The sequence below is a fragment of the Chelmon rostratus genome, chromosome 5, assembly GCF_017976325.1.
Source record: "Chelmon rostratus isolate fCheRos1 chromosome 5, fCheRos1.pri, whole genome shotgun sequence".
Classification (NCBI taxonomy): Eukaryota; Metazoa; Chordata; class Actinopteri; order Chaetodontiformes; family Chaetodontidae; genus Chelmon; species Chelmon rostratus.
In genome coordinates, this window is record NC_055662.1 from 24,495,872 (window position 1) to 24,516,713 (window position 20,842).

Here is a 20,842-nt window from a genome sequence, read left to right on the forward strand (position 1 = left end):
TTTGCATCTTACCTTTGCACAGTGCGTGTTGCACGGGGCGCACACAAGAACATTTTAAGTACAGGAAAATCCTATCAACTCCCAAATGGTCTGAGTAGAGTTTGGTGATTTGCATGTACGTGATGATTCAGAGCATGACACATTATTCGAGCTAACAGCGGATGGCAGTGATTAGCCTTTTCTGATTCAAGAGACCAGTTAAGACTTAATATAGGGCTGCGCTCTGATTATTTAAGATGCTTAACACCTACTGCTGATCAGCATCCGTTAAATCAGAGTGTATCTGATGCCCCCTCTCGCTGGAGGTGTTGGAGTAGCAGGGGATTACACAAAGCTAGCAGTTGGTGTCTGTGCTTTTACATCCTCCCTTATCTGCCCCACCTCCTCCTGAAGGCTATGATCCAACTGTAATCTGGGCCCGACCAGGCTGTGTTTGGGTGAGGAGACCGGGAACACTGTAATCGCACACAACCTGTTAAGACGAGGCTCACCTGTGTCTGAGAGGACAAAGCCCCGCCCCCGGCTTTAATGTCATTACTGGAATTCAAGCATTAGCTGAAATCATCAAAAGGGGAATATTGCAGAGGTGATCCAGCACCGTTCCCACTCTCCTATTTATTGGTATACAAAAGATATTGACCCGACTGCTGCATCTGGTGTACCTCCTCAGGCCTGTTTTTTTTTACTCTAGATATCAAGGTAGAAAATGGGAGAAGAAGATCACTGAGTGCGCAGACTGCTGCTACAGCAGAGCGGGATTTTAGCATATTCACACGTCTGGCTGGTTTCTCTTTTTCCTGCATCTGATGCCTCTCCGCCGGGCTGCTTTGGTGCTTCACTTGGTCGGCCTTGTTGTTTTTGCTGTGGTTTCTAGTCGCTAGCTAGCAGCTCCCTGTGGATATGTGATGCCGTGCCCCTGGCTGCAGTTCACACACTCGCCCTGCCTCTCTTATTCAGGCAGCGAGGGGGGAAAGAGAGAGAGAGAGAGAGAGAGGATGTTTACCATGCTGTGGAGCTGCCTGCTTCCCAGCTTGTCTGCCTCAGCCCCAGCCTCAGACCAGAGACACAGAGAGAGAGAGAGACATAGGGGGAGGGAGCACTGCATCTTTCTTTCCTTCCCTCCCTCCCTCCCTCTTTTTGCGCCAGTTTTCCCCTCCTCCCCTCTCACTTTTATATTTCTTGTCTTCGCCTGCCCTCTAAAGGCCAAAGGGCTTTGCGCTCTGTGTGTGTGTGTGTGTGTGTATGTGTGTGTGTGTGTGTGTGTATGTATGTGTGTGTGTATGTGTGTGTGTATGTGTGTGTGTGTGTGTGTGTGTGTGTGTGGCGCACTCAGACTGCATCTGGCTGGTGCATCAGGCAGTGGCTTTTGCTCGGCATTTGCATTTCCTCCCTCGCTTCTATCTTCAGAGCTGAGGTCTTAGCGGGGCATTTTCACATTCGTGCACGCACACACACACACACACACACACACATAAAGGATGGTGTAATTACCCTGTGCTCTCATGTAATCCCCCAGGTGTTGTATTTATCTCCACTGCAGCATATCTGACACCCAGCACCAATACCTGGATTCACTTCAGTCGCCGTCCCTGCACCAAAACCATTCCCCAGCCTCTAGTCTCAGAACAGTGTGTGTGTGTGTGTGTGTGTGTGTGTGTGTGTGTGTGTGTGTGTGTGTGTGTGTGTGTGTGTGTGTGTGTGTGTGTGTGTGTGTGTGTGTGTGTGTGTGTGTGTGTGTGTGTGTGTGTGTGTGTGAATTACATCATAAACAGCCTATGATGCTATTTTCACATCTTCTGTTAGAAAATATGTGATTTAGCACTGGCTCTGACCATCGGCGTCTTAAGTTTGAAGTGCATTTGAACCGCGTGGTTGGACGTTCGAGGGTGTTTTATATCCCAGGATGGATAAAAAAAGCAGCAGCCGATTGTCTGCGAGTGTAAGTCAGCACAGGCAGGGAGGAAAATCCGTTTAAAATCCAGGAACAGCAAAAGTCACGAGCTGATGCTTAATGGAAATAAAAGGGGGAAAGTCGAGCAGGTAAACATGCAAATGTGACAAACAGGAGACAGCACGCGCCGGCGGACACGGTTAGCTCTCAGGCAGACAGATCAACCATCAAACACGCAGCCACACAGTCAGTCGTAGAGGCTTTCAGGCAAGCCGAGCCCAGGGCCGTGCTGCGGGGGCCCTCTCCTCCCCACACCAGTGTCATCCCTCTGGTTGGAGCCTGTCTGTCAGCCACGGCTTTGACGCGGTGACGCCGGGGAACGCCGGCGCTTCTATGGCTTGCCTTCCTCTCTCTCTCGTGCAGAGCTGTGGTTGACAGAAGGAAGGCTTGAAGAGGCGGGGGTAGGATTGGACTAAAAGCACAGGAGCACTTACCTGTTGTTTTATTCGGGGCGGAGTTTTTGATTCAGATAGTCATTTCCACTTTTCACAAGAGAGTGAAAGGGAATTCTAGTGCACAAGATTTCTATTGTGTGACATTCGTAAATGGGAATCTGACTCGTGGTGCAAAGTGCTGCTTTGTCTGGTGCTTTACGCTTAAATGATCCCTGTTTCTGTTGTCTTTGCTGCTGCAACAAGCCATTTTCCCATGAGAGGAGAACACACTGTACGAGCTTCATCTTATTTAACTGCTGCATGCAGAGTGACTGGTGTTAAGCAGTTCATAAACGTAGTTCATGCACATATATTCGTTATATACTGTATGCACATATTTGAATGGTTTTTATTTAAATCTTTTGTGTTCTCTGTGTTCTGTTCGAATGTCCTTGTGTTGCTCCATCTGAAGACAAGTGCTGCTGCAGCGATTGTTGGTGAAAGTATTAAATAGGAGCGGCGGAAGGAAACCTTTTCCTCCCCTTTTTCTCCGCGTTTAGTTGAAAACAGAGCGCTTCGGGTTCGTGGCGCAAACCCAAACGCTCTGTAGCCCCTTGCAGACCTCAGTCCAAGGCTGGCCCTCTCAAAGGACGCCACAGAAAGGGAGGCATTGTGAAGAAAAACAGCCGCTATCCTCAAAAGCCATCCCATCTTTTTTTTTATAGCTCATCCGTAAAGGACAGGGATGGACCCAGACGTGACGTTGCATGTCCCCATGTGCTTCTATGGGGTATCGTAGTGGTGGTTTTGAGAAGAATCCACATTCTGGTGGGCCTGAACGTCTCTGCTGCGTGTCCGCCATGGTTGGCTTCACACATTACAGCCACTCCTACTGGGTGAGCGTCGTAGCGAGGACAGCTTGTTATAGAAACCTGGTGATTATGACCTGCTGTGAACAACCTCACTGTCTCTCTCTCTCTCTCACACACGCCACGTCGCTCCGTCTCCCCCTCCCTCCCCCTCCCCCGCCGCCTTCCTCTTGTGGCCACTTTGATCAAATCTGTGCTCTTACGTCCTTGACTGCTGCCCCCGATGCCTGACCCCTGCATTTGAAATGTCCCCGCTTATGTAAAAGTTTATGTAGATTAATGCCACAATTTATGCAGATTCAGTTTTTACCACTCAGGCTTGAAGCACTAAAAGGTAGATGAGCGCTGACCTTCCCCGCTAACAGCTACGTGAGCTCTCACCGATTATCTCATAACTGCTGCACACAGCGTCGGTTCTGTGGCGGACAGAGAGACGGAGAGCAATTTCAGAATTCATAACGTTCCATTTTTTACAGCGTCATTTAAAACAAGGCTGTCTTTTTTTTGTCAAAATGGCATTTTGGGAGGCTTTGTAAGTGTGGTGTATGTCATAATGCACAACACACACACACACGATTGTCCCTCCTTTAAAACATCACGCTTCCCGCAGCCCCACAGTGTCTGTCAAACAGAAACAACCGCCAGCAGTGGTATCAAGCAGCCGTCTGCGTGTCACGCCGAGCCTCCACAGAGCCGTAAACTCGCAAGTGGCAGCAGCATTGCCAAGGTTGAACAGTCAAGTGCCATCAAGAGCAGTTTGCCATAGAAATGGGTCCATCTGAAAGCAAACAAAGGGCTCACACTTGACTTGACCTGCCTCATGTAGGCTAAGTGCACGCGGGCCCGTCTGACACTGGAAAATGGCTTTCAGTCTGAACAGACAAAGCAGAAGCGAAGAGAGAGGCGACGGTAAATGTCACCATTATAACTTTCCTGGGGGGAACAAAGTGTCACATTCAGCTGTGACTGTCATGTCCAGTGTGAATGTGGTGAAGCGGGGCTGAAAGGGTAAAGTCAAGGTTATCAGAGAGACTTCGTGTAGATATTTCTATGTTTTTTTTTTTTTATTCATTAACATCTCATCCGCCTCTTTCACTTTGATAATTACGATCTTAATAGAAAGTGCAAGCCCTGACACAAATGATTGGAAATAATGCAGCTTTACAGCTATAAATCATCCTCACAACCCTCGTTTTCACACCTCTATAAAGAGTGAACTTTTAGCAGAGCAATTTTCTGATATCACAGTCAAGGTCTGCTGCGAGGTTGACACCCCCAGCAGCCCTCTGCGTTAGTGTTCCCGATGATGGCGATGAGCTCGCTCACAGCGTTGCATCAAAAAAAGCTCGCGGGAAAGCAGAGACTCGATCAGGTCGCTAACCCTCTGCGCCTCTTACACAAACACAAAGTGACCCGCCAGTCACACAGTTAAGACGAGGTGTCAGCTGAAGTTAGTGCTGAAGCGAGCTAAAAGCCCCGGCTGGCACCGCGGCCCAGTGGGAAAACAGCTGTTCTCTTTAACTCCTCATGTCGCCACCAGTGTGTGCGGGGGGTTTCTGGGCGTGTACTGTACAGGATATGCATTCATGTGTGTGTGCGTCTGTGCACTATTTATATCTGTTGCCGTGTCCCGCCGTTGACCCGTGCAGCGTCTCTTCCGCCTTATTTGATAATGATGCTGCAGCCTCCAGTAGCTCGGCTGCATGTCAGTGTGTCATGATGTTATCACTGATGCTTCAGCTGGTTACGTTAGAGTCACTGACCGTCTAGCCTCAGGCCAGTCTTCCTTTTTAAAATCAAATATTTAAATTCCTGCTATATCACAGCTTCTCAAAACTACACGTGCTTGTTACCCAACATAATAATTTTAAGTCACATATAAACTTCAAGTTTAGCCACTTTAAAGACTCTCTTTCCATCGTTGCACAGTATTGATCAAGTGTTTTGGTGCACACTTTAAAAACTCTGGACATCTGTTTGCACCGAGGTGAGAATGGGCTACTCGGCTTCCCCTGATAAGAGCATCAAAATATTTACAGGCACACTTTCAGGCAGGCTTGTTGCAGGTTGTTCCCTTTTGCTGCAGCATTTTGATCCATGCAAGTGCAGTAATGTAGAAAAATAAGCTGTCATGTGCATATCGTACAGTACGTGCCACACCTGCGAGACAAAAACGTGATAGAACGGACTGCGGTCATAGTCTGTAAAGGCTGTTTGGTCTGATCCTGTATCCCTCTGCCCCCTCCAGGCTCAGTTCTCCTGCAGCAGACCGATGGAGACGGCCGGACAGTGCTGGATCTGGTCTCAGCAACAAGTCAGAGGGAGGAGCTCCTCCATAGTGCCGAGGTCGGAGACTCGGCCCTGAGAAACAGGGTAGTGACTGACGTCTTGAACCTGCCCCTCCTTGAGGCCGGATGCTCTATGCTGGCCCACCTCATTTTCTCCTATCGGCAAGAGAGGGGCCTGTCCTGGTGCGTGCAGCCCAGCGACCAATCCCACAGCCTGGGCTGCAGACTGGTCAGGGCCCTGGAAGCGCACTCCCTCCAAAAAGTGACTGTGGGCTGGACGGACCAGCGGGCCGTGAGGCTCCTGGAGGACACAGAGACTCTGCTGGAGCTCGGCAGAGGGAGTCACCTGGGGCAGGTGTCTCGGGCAGTGAAAGAGTGCAAAGGAGAGAACACACAGTTCCTAATGGAGATCCTGGAAGATCTTAAGTCTTGGGGTGAAGCATTACTGGCTGACCTGTGATATAGAATCAATGGACGACTCACTGAAAAAGATCTGAATGTACAACTGAAGACAAATCGGTTATATAGACCTGTTATTTATATGATCATACAATTCACCAAGGCCTTAAAATGACAACAGACACCTTCTGGCCTTGTGTGCCTGCAGAATATTGTGCCCTTCTACTGTCTTTCCATTCAGGTAAATGGCTGAGCATGTGTTGTGAAACTTACTGCAGCTCATTTCCACAGAGAAAATATTTTATACTTTTGCTTATGACGACATGTTTCGGGTATATTTTACCACCTTTGTTTTGCTTTAAAATATTTTATCCTTTGTGAATAGAGAAGTTTATTTATGTTGATGTTTTTACACTAACATTTCTGTATAGACTGTCACTACCTCAGGTTCTGGTTTTCTACAGCAACTTTTTTTAGTGTAATAATTTTTTTTCATGTTGATAACTATTACAAAAAATGAAGCCAACTTAACTGACTATTAAAGTCTTGTCCCAATAATTTGATCAGCAGTGATCAAGTATCTCTTTACCAATAAATCAGGGGATATGGATACTGCGGCGTGAGGCTGAAAGGTGCTCTGACAAATGGAGCGGCTTCATGTGAGGGCCACAGTCCTCCTGAGATGTTTGAGGCTCTGATGTGCACTCAGGGTCTCAGCCACACAGACAGCGTGAGGAATGAGCCACTTCCTGAAGCTGAACGTGAGTGAGGAAAGGGGCTCAGGCCTGCTTGTTGGGGTGGGTCGAGTGGGCGGCGGTGAGAGGAGGGGATCTGAACCTGAAGTGTGAACACAGTTGGTATCTGAGACGGAGATGAATGGCCTAATATTCCTTTCGCTGCTACCAGTGTTGGCTTACAAATGAGACCGTTGATGCAGAGAACAGATTTTGCAATAACCCAGACACTCTGAAGATGATAAAAAATATTTAATCTCATGTTTTTTGTTTTTTTTTTCTTTCAAAATAAGCCACATACATCAGATGCATTTAATTTCTCAAACCGGAAAATATACACCGTATTTTCTTTCACCCCTCCTGACCAAACCATGTCTCGGCTTCTTATTCCTGCCACGAAATGTCATTGGTCAGAACTGGGCACATGAAGATGATGTCACAGGCAGGCAACATCGCAGGCGGAATAAGACAGATCTTAGAAAATGAGACAGGCATACACCTACATTACAATATCATCACCAGACCATCAACAGGCATACTGTATAAAATACAAACATAAATTAATAAGTACTTAGCTATGTACAGAATTATTTAAAAAATAAATAGTCTCATTTCAACGTGGTGCAAATAAAAGTGCTTTTTTTCCTTTACAACTGTCAATCTGATACATTCCTTTACATAATTTATTTTCTCTGCGTCATACAAAATAAAAACACTTTGGTTTGCTTGCAAAAAAAAAGAAAAAAGGTAAATGGCGAGAAATAAGAAACGGTATTTGGATGCAATACCACACGATAGTCACCACAGTTTGCTGTAAAATAACTACATACAGTAGTAGACACATACATATCAGGTATTCAAACAGTCCCTTCAGGCATTATAAAAAGCCATCCTTCACGAGCCACAGAGTGTGTTTGTTGAGGAGGCTATAATCAGTCTGCGACGCAGCTCTTCGGGGACAGTCTGTTATTGTCTTTCAAGTGGATTCCTCAAAGCAACAAAACAAAATCAATGGCCCTCTGGAGTGACAGATCCGAGCCTGTTGATATTTAAGCATGGAGATGGATGGGTGAAGAGGGAGGGTGGGAGCGGGAGAGGGTACAGGCGATGGCGGGCAGACAGGCAGGGCGAGAGCATGACAAAATGGCAGAAGAGAGCTCTAGTTGCGGTGGAGTTTGGAGTGATAAAGACAGAGGGGGGGAGATGGAGAAGGAGGGGGGAGGAGGAGGCAGGGATCAGTAGGATGAGAGGAGGCCTCCTCAAATGTAGCCTGAGCTGTGATCTTTCAACAGATGCTCAGCAAGAAGCCCAGGAGACCGTCCCTTCAGACAGGGTCGCAACCCCGCTCACTGACGAATGAGGGAACCGCAGAGAGAGCAAACGGAGAGAGGCATGATGGGAAGCGGGGTCTGAAATAGCATAAAACACACACACGCCTCAGTCCCTCACATCTCAGTCCTAAGTCCCCTCAGAGCCTTGTCCTGTCACGCAGCGACTTGCTGCTCATCTAGCTGACGGCCTTCTACACCAGCAAACTCCACACCAAATAACAGCTGGTACTTCTGCCACACACACACCAACTGAATCTACGCATCAGTCTACAGCTGGAGGGGGAGATATGACTGTAACACACACCAGCACTGAGAAAAGCAACATGCCTTTGATTGCATAAATGTGTATACGTAAACACTCTTACACACACAGTTCACATAGACAAGCCTCCGTTCTCTGGAAAGACGGATCAAAGTTGAGCTGTGGGCACAGGAGGTGGGGCAGATGGAGAGGGCGGCCAGCCTGGGGCACAGCATCACAGAGAGCGTGTTTGTGCGAGTGTGTGTGCCTGTGAGGGAGAGAAAGTGCCTGCTCGAATGGGATGTTAAGCTTTCATCTGTGAGCTACTAGGTACAGTTTGTGTACGTGAGATCTCTTAAAGGCGCAGTGTGTTCACGTGAAGATGGGGTTTGTCTCGCGCCTGCATGCGCGTGCGCGCTCTCGAGGCGAGCGCACAGAGACGCCAGAGGAAAGGAGGCCGGCCTTTCAAACAAGATTAGGGCTGCGGCCGCCCGAAGGCCTGCCTGCCTGGCGACACTCTGCACAGACTGGGTGACATCTATATCAACGCCGCGAGAGCAGAAGGCCCAGTCTGCTGCGCCTCCTGACAGACGGAGAAGGTGTCTCACTGATTGACTGACTGGGGATTCTGACACATTTTTCAGGGGTTAAACGAGGCTACACACAAGCTATTTGGGCATTTAGGAAGCGATAAAGGTTTGGGGCCTAACACCAACTGTCTAATACTCAACAGTGCTCCTCTTTTTTTCCTCTGGGTATTATTTAATGATGATTATGTAATCACAATCTATTTTCAGAAGAACAGACTCACTGTACTTTATACTAATACCACTTCCCACTGAGGTTTGATTTTTCTTTTTTTTTGTATTGGAATCACAGCTTAAAAAAAAAAATTTGGCCGTTGTGTTGCAGCACAGACAGATACCACCACAAGCCTTCAGCCTGTTGCTCCAGTTTTGTGTTTGCAAAGAAGGACGTATCTGGAGGCTAACACCATAATTGCTAATCAACTTGGCTGGCTGAGTTAAGTGGAGACGATCCAAATTACGGCCATTGAACATAACATCATTACCACATCCAAGATGGGAAGAAAACAAAAGACACTTCAGTACAAAAACAATTAGAAAATATGAACATATTACCAAAATCATTTAATAACTACAATATAAGCAAAAAGAAAAGAGCGACAATGCAGAATGTTATTATAAGGCTTGTATTTTGAAAAACATGGACGCACTGAGAGTGTCTTTTTTCGGACGGTGTTAAAACTTGTTTTGCTCGTGTGACACTTGTGGCAAGCAAACGCTCAGAGTCCTCCGAGCTGTCAGAGTGATGGAGAGTGAGGGAGGAGAGCGGCTCACGCGGCTGAGAAAAAGGTCATTCCGTCCATCCTTCCCACTCGCTTTTAAAATCAATCAAAATCATAACGCAGATGAGGACAATTCAAGAGATTGCTTGTACTCGTCTTTTTTCATACAAAAATTACACTTCGGAAAATTGTACTGTACATCATGAGTAATTAAAGACAGAAAAAAAGGTCGAAGAGAAGAAAACAGGAGAGATAAAAGGAAAGAGAGTCGAGCCGAGCTGGTCCAGAGCCGTCTTCCTCTGCTCCTCAGTGTCCAGTAATAGGTCACGAGAAGAAAAGTGGAGAAGAGAGGAGTTGGTGGGCGGACACAGTCATCTACCCGGGGTTGTTTTTCTTCCTTTTATTTGGACTGGGATTGGGATCCAGTTTCAGCTCTCGGTACTGCACCTGTTAAAACACACAGGCAAGCGTGCACGCACGCACACACACACACACACACACACACACACACACACACCACCCGGTCAGGTGGAAAGAGCAAAGGATGCTTGAATAGCACAGAAACCCTCCAGAGGCTCTCTGAGTCCAGCTGTGTGGAACAGTGGCCTCAGGGAGGGGATTACACACTGATTACAACACACACACAAACACACACAGATGCACATAAAGACATTCACAAGCACGCACACACACACACATAATCCATGTACACTGTTCAAAGCTCCAAATACACTTGTGCTGCACCCAAATATACGTATGTGTACACACATACTTCCACAGATGTGGGACAGTGGCCTAGGGGAAGGGATCACACAAGCAAACAGAGAACAGGGCAAGGCCTCATGGGAAAGCTTGGAGAGACAACAGAGTCATCTCAGCATGGCGAGATGGTGGGGAGAGAAAGGGCAGGGAGACGGGAAGGAAACAGCAGGTAGAAAAAAAACACACCTAAGCCTGTGCTTAGCTGGTGGTTACAGTTCAGACAGTATCAACACATAACTGATCCCAAATGATCATGAGAGAATGAATACGATCTACCGGCCACAGAGACTCACTGCAGATTTTCACCGTGTTTGCATCGTCATGGTACAAAAAACAAACAAACAAGAAAACAATGACAACGTACAATCTATGTCTTCCTGCCACTCAGACTAACTGCAGTTAGCCATCGGAAAGTCGATGTAGAGCTTCACTTCTTCTCAATAAAGAGCGGAAACGACAGAAGACGTGACCTGCTGAGGCTGCCGCCTCCCTGCAGGCAGGCGGAGGACCTGTCAGCCATTACTGTAGGTGCATAACAGCATCAATAAGATGTCTAGTTTCCTATATTTAACTTGAAATTAACTCAAGGACAGCAGAGGGAAACACGTCGATGTTTGACCACGAAGCCGCATGTTATGTTTTGCTAACCGTCATGTAAGTATAAGGTGACCTAAACTCACAGATTTGTGACAGTTTGACATGTTGGGAAATAAACGTACTCACTTTCTTGTCGAGAGATGGATGAGAGGAGTGATACGTCTCTCATGTGTCAGCTAAATATGAAATTGTAGCCAGCTGGTTAGCATAGCTTAGCATAAAGACTGGAAAAAAAGGGGTAAAACAGCCAGCCTGGCTCTGTCCAAAGGTAACAGAATCCACGTTGTGGCTTCATGGGTTGTGTTCTGGACTGTTTCTCGATCAGAAGCAGTGACCTCCTGCAGACTTTCTGCGTCTGGTCAAACGTCAATCCAGCACAACCAAAACCACAATTCATTTTTTACCTCACGGCAGAGCCAAGCTAGCAATTTCCCTCTCTTTCTTATGTTAAGCTAATGTTCACCTGATTGTAACTTCATATTTACCAGAAAAAATATCCGAAGCATTCCTTTAATCACATAATTAACCAAAACATTAAATATCTGACTCACTAAAAACTTTTGGCGGCGTTACAATCACTTCAGAACATGTGTAACATTATCACTGAGCGAGCGTCCCGTTTCTCTCAAAGGGAACTGATTACCACTTCATGTGATGCTTTGCAAAGATGGTGGAGCTCCAAAGAAGGAAGGAAAGGAGCTGCACGTAAGTGACGGACACTCAATACGCAACAGCATCACAGTGGCTGAACGTCAACAACCAGAGGCTGTCACTCCGGCAGTCTCTCACTTTCAGATGTACGCACACACAAATACAGTCACTAGCCTAGACAGATTCAAGACACTGACAAGCACTAGCCACTGAATCAGAATACTAATAGGAAAAAAAAAAAAAAGATTTAACAGTCACAGCACCAAAGAGCCAGTATCGTCTGTGGGATCCTTCCTGGGCTGATGTACTGTAGGCTACTCTGCCTGTCTGACTGACTGACACCCTCTCTGATTCTCCAGGCAGACAACAAACTGACGTCAATATGGTTTCTCTGTTCTGTCTCATGGTGGGTCTGTCTGCTGTGGACGGGAACAGCAGCGTCTCTCAGCGCCGGCTGGGAACGAGCCTTTATCATCCATCTTCTACTGGTTCCCACTGTCGCTTCAGCGACGGCTTCCAGTATCCTCTGTTTGCAACGTACAAATCTGTGATGCAAAGATTTGTGCGTGTGCGCTTAACGACGTAGTCACATATGAGTACCAGCAAAGAAAATGTACACACACACACACACACACACCAGCGCCTCCCACATCACACAGAAACGCTCTTGTACCATTAAAATCCCATACAGATCCACACACACACACATACACACACACAGCTGGGTATTTCTGCTCCTCTGTCTCACAGTGGTGGTCACTGATGTCTCGTTAAGGCGCTTACAGAGTGGTTAGGCCAGCATGTGTTGCTCTCTACGCCTCACTAGCCAGCCAGACTGCACTGATTCAGATCTGGACACTCCTCGCTGTCTCACAAGGCAAACTAACATCCTACCAAACAGCTGTACAAATACAGCCAGTTTGTCGGATACAGTGAGAGAGAGGAGAGACCGGGAGAGAGTTTGAAAAGGCGACGAGGAAATAATCCAGGTGGGGAAAACATGGGAGGAAAGGAACGATGGGAAGCGATAGGAAGAAGGGACAGATATAGACGAAGGGAGGAAGTTCAGAGTGCGGGACAAACCAACAAAGGCAACAGCAGAGAAAACAATGAGAGTGAAGAAGAGACTGGGTGAGACAGAGGGAGATCTGTGGACACCCGGGTGATGACAGATACTGTTCTCATGTGGGTGTGGATCCTTTTATAGCCCTGCCAACTAAAGCAGACAACGGAGCAAAAACCCAGGGGACAGCGAGGGGTTTATATGGCCCCATCTGTGTGACTGTGTGTGTGTGTGTGTGTATGTGTGGGTGTGTGTGCAGTGGTAGTTTCGTTAGGGGACTTTGTCCTGGCAGAGAGCCCACACTGACTGCGATCAATGACAGAGGTACATCCATGGCTGAACAAGTGAGCGAATGGCTGAATGATTTAATTCACTCATGAGTGAAGGAGTAACAGCACATCTGCATGCAGCACAGATTCATGGACATAGATCAGATCCACCTTTATCAAAATGTTTCTCCATATGTGATTCATTCTCACTCAGTGTTCGCTGCCAGCTTCAAGCAAAGCTAACATGGATCCAAAAAGTAGGACAGGTACTCTACGGGATCACTGGCTGTTAGTGGTTCCATTATACGGCCAAACGCCTACAGCAGCAAAAAGGAACAGGCAATTTAATTCTGCGCGCTGACATTCCTGTCCAAACAAAACTCTTTGTGAGTGCAGGCAAACAAAGAAAAGTTTGCATGTCAGTAGAAAAGTAGGGTTTTGTTTCTCATGAAGAGCTGCAGAGGGGATCGACAAAAAGAAAGCGTGCAGGAAAAAACAATATCTCAATCAAACAGGAGTTTCCTCTGTGAAGAGCTGCCAGCCGAGAGAAATGGGGCTCATGCGTCACAGGTTCAATTCCACCTTACAGGTGACAGGCCTGCCTGATGCTATACCCTTGGCTCCCCCGCTCACCTCACCTAATAGCACACGCAGTCACCAATCTGATGCAGAAAACAAGAGCTAGTTAAAGTCAAAAACAGAAGAAAAGGCAGAGGAGGCGAGGAGAAAGTGGGACGTTAGCGAAATAAAAGAAACCGGAATTGGGTGAAAGTAAAAAACTGGTAATGCGGCGAGCACATAAGCAATTTGGTAGCGCGAGCGGGAAGCTTAAAGGGAACATCGACAAGAGAGGCAGTGGGTAAAGACCCAGCGCTGCTCAAAGGCTGCTCCACCCTCGCTCCTCTCCTCTCCTCTCCTCTCCTCTCCCAAATGTTGACAGTACAAGTGCAAAACAGGCTTTGAAGTGCGCTCTGCTGAAGGGGCGCCGTGTACCGTGCATCGTGCTTCGTTTAACGGTGTTACCCACAAAGCATCCCGGGACCGGCGCCTCTCTCCCTGCCTCTCATTCTCTCTCTCCCTCTCACAGTGAACCTTTGACAGTGTTTTGATGATGCCGGTGTGGGCAGACAGACAAGGCGAAACCAAGGTGGGTGACAGCGAGCAAAAAAAGGCAAATAGGCAAGCGAGAAAAAAAGGAAGGGAGCAACATTTTAATGATACTGTGTTATTCTGTTTTCCCGTCCTTTCTGGAGAGCACAAAACTCAGCGGGTTTCATCTCATGTGATGCCTAATGGAGCATAAGGGTTATTAAATGTTTCCAGGGAAACGCTATTGTGTATAGTTCACACATCTGCAGATCGGAGGATTCAGCACTCACGTCTACTGCTGGGAAAGAAAAGGCATGTCAAGGTGACATAAACCAGTGAGCAAAAAAAAAAATTACAAAGTATGGAAAGTTTGGCCTATTAGCTGCTGTGGCTCGACACATACTGAATAGTGACTAATTGGCCACTTGCAGTGAAATGTTTAAATTTGTCACAAAAGTGGAGAAGGACAAAGGGAAGGAGAGAGAGAGACCTCTGGTAGATGTAAGTGATGGCATCTGGCAATGTTTCAACCTTTAACTATCCTGCCTTTGACCCCTGTGTGTCCAAAGAGGTTTCATCCCCAACATAAATGTTGTCTAAAAATATTAACCCGACTCCCCTTTGCTCATTAGGCGCTAAATTGGAATTCATGCTTATTTTTGTACTGGGGGTTTGATCCAGCTACTTTACACCGATCATAAAGGGCCACTTGGCATGCTAATTGCCTTGGCCCTACTTATGCACTCCCTAGCTCACATGGCTAATGGTGTCGTAAAACATACTAGTGCACTGACACCTCCCAAACGCCAGGTAGGGAATACTTAGCACTATAAAGGTGCTCAGTTTGGCCTCGTTTAAGAGGACATGAAGGATTTCCTGATAATGACCATAACGGCAGCTTATGCTGGTGGAAGATCCAAACCAGATACAAGAAACTGTTGCCCAGAGAGGGACAGTGACTGTTTCACGTACGCATGCTACATACCATGCCAGCCTTTAACACTGCTGCTCATAGACACAATGATTTAAGTAAAGTGCTCAGGTGGTAGAAAGGTGACTCTGAATGTTGCTGCTTCCATGAATCACTGGGAATTCAGTTTTTAAAGGGTGTTTGACAGTGCTGTTCAGGGGCCAGTGTCATTGATTTTAAGAGCTTGGTTTGGAAGGCCTAAGTACCTTCCGTTAAGTTTCTTTTATGTGCTTGTACGCTATAAAGAGAAATGAAAGATGAGAAAACTATCAGAGTCCAAAAGCTGTTCCACAGTTGCCGTAATTCTATGCAGCTACATAAGCTATGATGGACTGCAGCCCAGTGTGGATGCCCTTTGTATATAAAGTCATTAGAACCTCATCAGTTCTGGCTGCACTGAAGCACCTCCAAATGATGCGGAACACTACACTGAAACACCCTCAGTCCACCTCACATGTGCTACTCCTGGGAGAGCGTGTGTGCGAGTGCGAGTGCGAGATTATGTATGTGTGTTAGGTCAAACCAGGGCCCTGAAATAGCACTTCATTAGTCATCCAGGGTATCAGGTATAGTGGGCCCTTGCACCAATGCCAGTGGGTGCCATGGACACGTGTCTGTGAGGGGACGCTCCATTTGGACCCCAGCACCTCTGTGCATCATCACGCAGCCTACGGGGCTCAATCCCCACAGACGGCTTTGACCCAGTAAGGCGGGGGCAGGCAATGAGGTGAACCCACCAACGCAAGCAGCAGCGGGACGCACCGCAGAGCAGAACGTTCTGGTCTGTTTTTAGCCAGCAACCGCAGTGCCGGGTGTCTTCGCGGAAAATTAACCTTTGGATTTAGTGAGAAAGTGATCAGTGCAGGTCTCAGCTCTTTATCTTTAGCTGACTAAGCAGTAAATTTAAATTTTTATGACCATATCTTTTTGATGCAAACAAGACTACCTTGCTCTAACTAATCAAACCAGTCATCTCCATCAGTCAATCAACTCTCCTCGTACTTTCTGTCTTCATTCCTCCTCCCGTTTCTCTATTTCAATCCTCATCTGTCCTCCGCTGAAATCTATTCTTACCCCTGTGCCGTGGTCTTTCACCCTCATTACTCGGAAAGCCTCCAAACTGTCAGTGAAACCTGGCAACAATTACCATTCCAACAGCTGCAGCAATAACTGTTACAGTAGCACTTACAGTATTACTTATACAGTAGGCACAAGTCCAGCAGCACGGGCACTAGACCAGAGCACCATGTCTGCCCCCACCTTCCCTAGCCAGCAGGCCCTCATTAGGGTCCTTGTAAAGGCCTCATACCTGCCGGGGCTGGGCCCCTTCACTGCTCCGTTCCTCCAGGCTCCAGGTGTGTAAGGTGGCTGCACTTCACCAGAGGGGACAGCTTGGGCTCATTTAAGCCGGTGGCTACCTGCCTGGTGCCTACTGCTGCAGCAGGGCCCAGTAAACTAAGAAACTGTAAAACTGCATGGGGGCCGAAAGGGGGAGAACATTGGGGGGGGGGGTTGACAGGGGTGTGTAGGGGAGCAAGGATTATGACCCTGTAAAGATGAAAGAAGTTGTGGGCAACAAGCGATCAAAGAGGAAGTGTGTCAGTGCTGATGTGGCAGGGGATTGGTCGTATCAGAGGCCCCGGGTCGTTCAGCCTCGGCCTGCATGTGTGTTTATCTGTGCGTTCATGTGCGTGTGTATTGAACTCAGCACAGCAGGGCTTAACGGCCACAGCGGACACCATCGGTGCGGGATAACACAACGACTTTCACAAGCTGCCGCTTAATTGCAGTTTAAACTGCAGTTTGTCCTGAGCAGCACAGCACGTTGCAGTTAACATACACACACACACACACACACAACACACACACACACCATATTTTACCTAACGAAGCATCTGCAGTGTTCAGCCACAAAGTTAATCTGATCTCACGGTTAATGTAGAAGCAAAACCGCATGGGGCTGGTTAACTGTTGGTTTACACTCTGTTCCAATTACTAGCATAGCTGGGAAACAACAGCTAGCTGTAATTGTGTGCGAGTGTGTGTGTATGGAGTCAATCAACCTAGTTATATGCTGGGCACTAAACTCACTTAACCTTGTTATCTTATTACACAGCTCCAGCTACGTACGTGGAAATTGAATTAGACTAGGAAGCTATTAATAGGAAAACACGAAAACGACTTTGAAACAATTCGATTAGATGTCTGCCTGAATAAAACAATGAATAGTTGGTTCACATGAAAAGCACAACAGTGAGGAGCCAATGGCTGAGGGGAGGAAAATGAAAGAAAACAGACAGAGTTAGAGACAGAGGAGATCAAAAAAGGAGCCCTAACCCTTGCCCACATCTGAAACTGACAGACGTGTTGTCAAAGAGATATAAAAGATGAAACAAAGATAAAAGCTGAATGTTCACCCACCACTTGTACATCTGAGGGCACTCTGGACAGAAAGTCTAGCAGCTCGTTGTTATCAATGGTGTAAGGGTCTCGCAGCTTCTTGGTGAATTTATTCACCCCTGTAGACGTAGAAAAACAGTGGGGTCAGGTAGGTGGACGTCAGCACATCCTACATGTCGGACAACCTGTTAAAGCCTGTATGAAAATAATTTCATTTTAAATCTGACTGTGCTTTTTTTCACATTACAATACATACAAAGCAGCATGGAATGCAAAAATTACACCTTTTACATGTAATAACTTACATTTCGAGTACAGTATTAGTAGTGTTTTTGACATTAGCTCACCCCAGGCTAGCACAATATATCTTAGAGGGATGAAGTAGATGATGGTGGTGGCCACTCCGAGAGCCACGATAGCCAGCCAGCTTAAGAAAGGCACAGTCCAGTTAAATGTGCTGCAAAGAGAGGAAAAAATGTCTGTAAACATTAGGAGACACGGTAAAGCTCAGTTCAGCCAAACATGCAGAGAAAGAGTAGAGAGAGTCAGCGGGGGCATTTTAATAGTTTTCAAGCCAAACAAGCTGATCTGGATGCCCCTGCACTACAAATTCATCACACTCACTGCAGCTGTGCAGAAGGAAACAACCTCACCAAGTTTTACGGGTCAGCATTGCAGGGTGAAGGTGGGCTATGACTCACCACAATTCACACTTTATAATAAGTAAAATGCTCTCAACCTTTCAGAAACACAGGTCAAAGATGTTTCGGGTTGATTTAAAATGTTTTTACCTGTAACTGCAGAAGGAACCTGCAGCCGGACTCGTTTTTACAGCAGCTTTTAATCAAAAAGCTTCCCCTTGCCTTCTATGTGTCTGTGAGAAAGTGAAGGTGCTTCTGGATGCAGGAGAGTACAGCAAATAAATGGTGTGTGTGTGTGTGAAGTGATGTGTGTTTAATCCAGTATGTAGATGATTCAGTTAAGAGGTCATGCAGGGTTAAGTGAGATGTGATGGACATAAAGACAGACAGCCTGTGTGTTTGTCTCCCTGGGTTGGGTGTCACGCTGGCGGCGGTTCCTGGGAGCAGCACCGAGTTATATTCAGTTAGGCTGACAAGAGGAAGCGGGGCAACCTGGCATTGCGGGGAAAAAACCACTTGGACCTGCAGAGCGGCGAGGAGCGGGCCGGGTGCCGAGGAGCGGGCTTACGACTCACTTCTTTATCCTCTCGCCATAGGAGGCCACTTCATCCAGCGCATTCTGCACGCTGATGCACACGTCCTGAATGGCATAAAGCTTGTTCATGAAGCCCTTTCTCTCCGAGTCCTGCAAGAGGACAGATAGAGATGTAGGCGAGGGAGAAAGAAAGCGCGGGTGAGGGAGGAAGGGATGGAGAGACGCAGAGGGGAGGAGAGAGAGAAAGAGGAGAGAGAAGGCAGAGGCTGGGCACAGGCATCTTTGTGGAAACAATACATTTTAAATAGCGTCAAAGATTTGGAGTGGGGAGCCAAATCACCGGATATCCTGCGTGAACTGACGGAGTGCTTTCATTTCAGGCAGTAATAGAGATATAAAGTCGGCAGAACAAATCAAAATGTTTCCCTCCTTACAAAAGCTCACACAGGAAAATTTGAATATGTGAATAGAGAGGCAGAATTAAACTGAAAGCCAAATGGATACATCAATCTTTGGGCACTCTTTCTCCCTCTCTGCTGCTGCCAAGACAGCTAGGAAGACCGGGCAGAGCCCTCCTTTGTTCTGCTGGCTGGCACACTGTGATGATGTCACCAGCCGTGACATCATTATCATCCTTATTAGCGCCGTCACCCACCATGAAGAGCTCTTCCTTTTCAACTTTTGATGGTTGAGAACTTGAGAATATTGTGAAGAGTTGGGGGGTGGGGGAGAGAAACCACAAACCAGGCAGGCAATCTAGAATCTACAATCCCCCTCTCTCGCTGAAACAAAGTGAAGAATTGCAGAAGTCATGCAACAGTCAACGAGCTGCCTGCTGACTGACTGGCAGGCAGGGACGGGATGGATCTGGACAGAATGAGGTGACAGAGAGTGATCGAGAGCCGTTGGCTGAGTGAGGACATCAACACGCAGACTGGTTGCGGCTGGATGTGATTGGTGGGCATGCTTGGGAGACAAAAAGGGGGGCACAGCAAGAGGAGGAGGACTATCTGTTATCAGAGGAGAAGCTACAAGAGTGTCCGGTGATGCTGTCATGGGTGGTCGGTTTACAACAGGGGGAATCTGAGCAAAGCGGCAGAGCAGAAGACTTGCAGTGCAAGCGAATTTTCTTGCTTCTTTCTTCATGTAGTGATTTTTGTTTGGATGAACTGACGTGCTCTCTCCCCCTACTGTTGAGAGCATTAGTTAAACAAATGAACACTTGCTAATAAAAAAACCTGAATTTAAGATGCCAGAACATTTTATGCTTCAGATAAGAAAGAATCTGGATTTCATAAGGCTGGAAGAGTATGTATATCACACAGCTGTTTGAAGAACTGAAGTTAATTAACTGTAAAATGGAGAAGAAAAGTTTAAAGAGAAACCAAAAGATTATGGTCTGCATGGCCCCCAAATATTTATTTTGTTAGAGAAACAGCGTGATATAGGAATGGCTGTTATTGATGAAGATGGATGGACATTGTTAGATTAGAGGAGTAATCTTTATCATTATACCCAAAGAAGACAGTGAAGCAGTCAAAGACACGAAACTTCCAGGACCCTTAGAGGCCTTTACCACATCTCGCTCCTCGAGGCCGGCCCCCCCACCTCACCGCAGCCCTCCCATTGAGACCTAAACCCACCCTCTTCTTTTTACTCTCCATCCAGGATCAGATAATGTGAAAAATGAACCATGGAGCAGCCAGGGAGACCACATGGCCTCCCCAGCAAAACCACACAAGACAAATAGATATAATTAGACAGCGTCCCTGGGTTATTTTTCTTCGCAAATATTTTACAAGACTCTCTTTCTTTCTTCCTCTCTCTCTCCTCCTCTCCTCAGTCCTTTCCTCAGAGTCCATCTGTTTTTCATTGCTCGCTCAAACAAATCTCAGAACGCAGGGTCTATTGTGCTGGTCTGGGTTAGGCCGAGCCGAGCCGGGCTGGGCCGTGTCAGGCCGTGTTATTTTCGGGCCCGGACTCAGGGGAGAGTGTTTGAGGGCCAGGGGAGTGGTGTGAGAGAGCGGGCGGGGGTGGAGAGGATAGGTCAGAGGTCATCGAAGTATAAACCATTGCCACATGCCCCTCGGACTGCGGTCTGACTCGTATTTCCTGTCTTCAAACACGGCTCGGGGAGGCGGGAGGTAGCAATAACACAGAGGGCCACGGAGAACCTTGTTTTCCCAGCTTCCCCGCACACTGCGCACATATGGAGCCAGGCAACCTGTTCTTATAATGGAACCTAATATGCACACAAACACACACACACACACACCCTTCAGCTATTAGATAAGGTTGATCTGCACACCTGGTCTTGCTGTGTGACTCTACAAACGATATCATACCCTGACACAGATTAGACGATGAGG

At 47.2% G+C, this 20,842-nt stretch overlaps 2 protein-coding genes across 2 annotated transcripts in view; one reads left to right on the forward strand and one right to left on the reverse strand.

Annotated features, from left to right (window-relative positions):
- slf1 (SMC5-SMC6 complex localization factor 1) overlaps window positions 1-6,773 on the forward strand; it is a 30,869-nt gene extending 24,096 nt beyond the window's left edge. The window contains exon 18 of the mRNA XM_041937491.1: window positions 5,443-6,773. Coding sequence (XP_041793425.1) covers window positions 5,443-5,942 — 500 coding nt within the window. The 3' untranslated portion in view covers window positions 5,943-6,773. The remainder of the gene's footprint in view (window positions 1-5,442) is intronic.
- Window positions 6,774-9,821: 3,048 nt separating this feature from the next.
- The window catches only part of mctp1a (multiple C2 domains, transmembrane 1a), a 130,399-nt gene continuing 119,378 nt past the window's right edge, over window positions 9,822-20,842 (reverse strand). The window contains exons 19-22 of the mRNA XM_041936402.1: window positions 18,514-18,623; window positions 17,645-17,754; window positions 17,319-17,416; window positions 9,822-9,943 (exon numbers count right to left, since the gene is read on the reverse strand). Coding sequence (XP_041792336.1) covers window positions 9,872-9,943; window positions 17,319-17,416; window positions 17,645-17,754; window positions 18,514-18,623 — 390 coding nt within the window. The 3' untranslated portion in view covers window positions 9,822-9,871. The remainder of the gene's footprint in view (window positions 9,944-17,318; window positions 17,417-17,644; window positions 17,755-18,513; window positions 18,624-20,842) is intronic.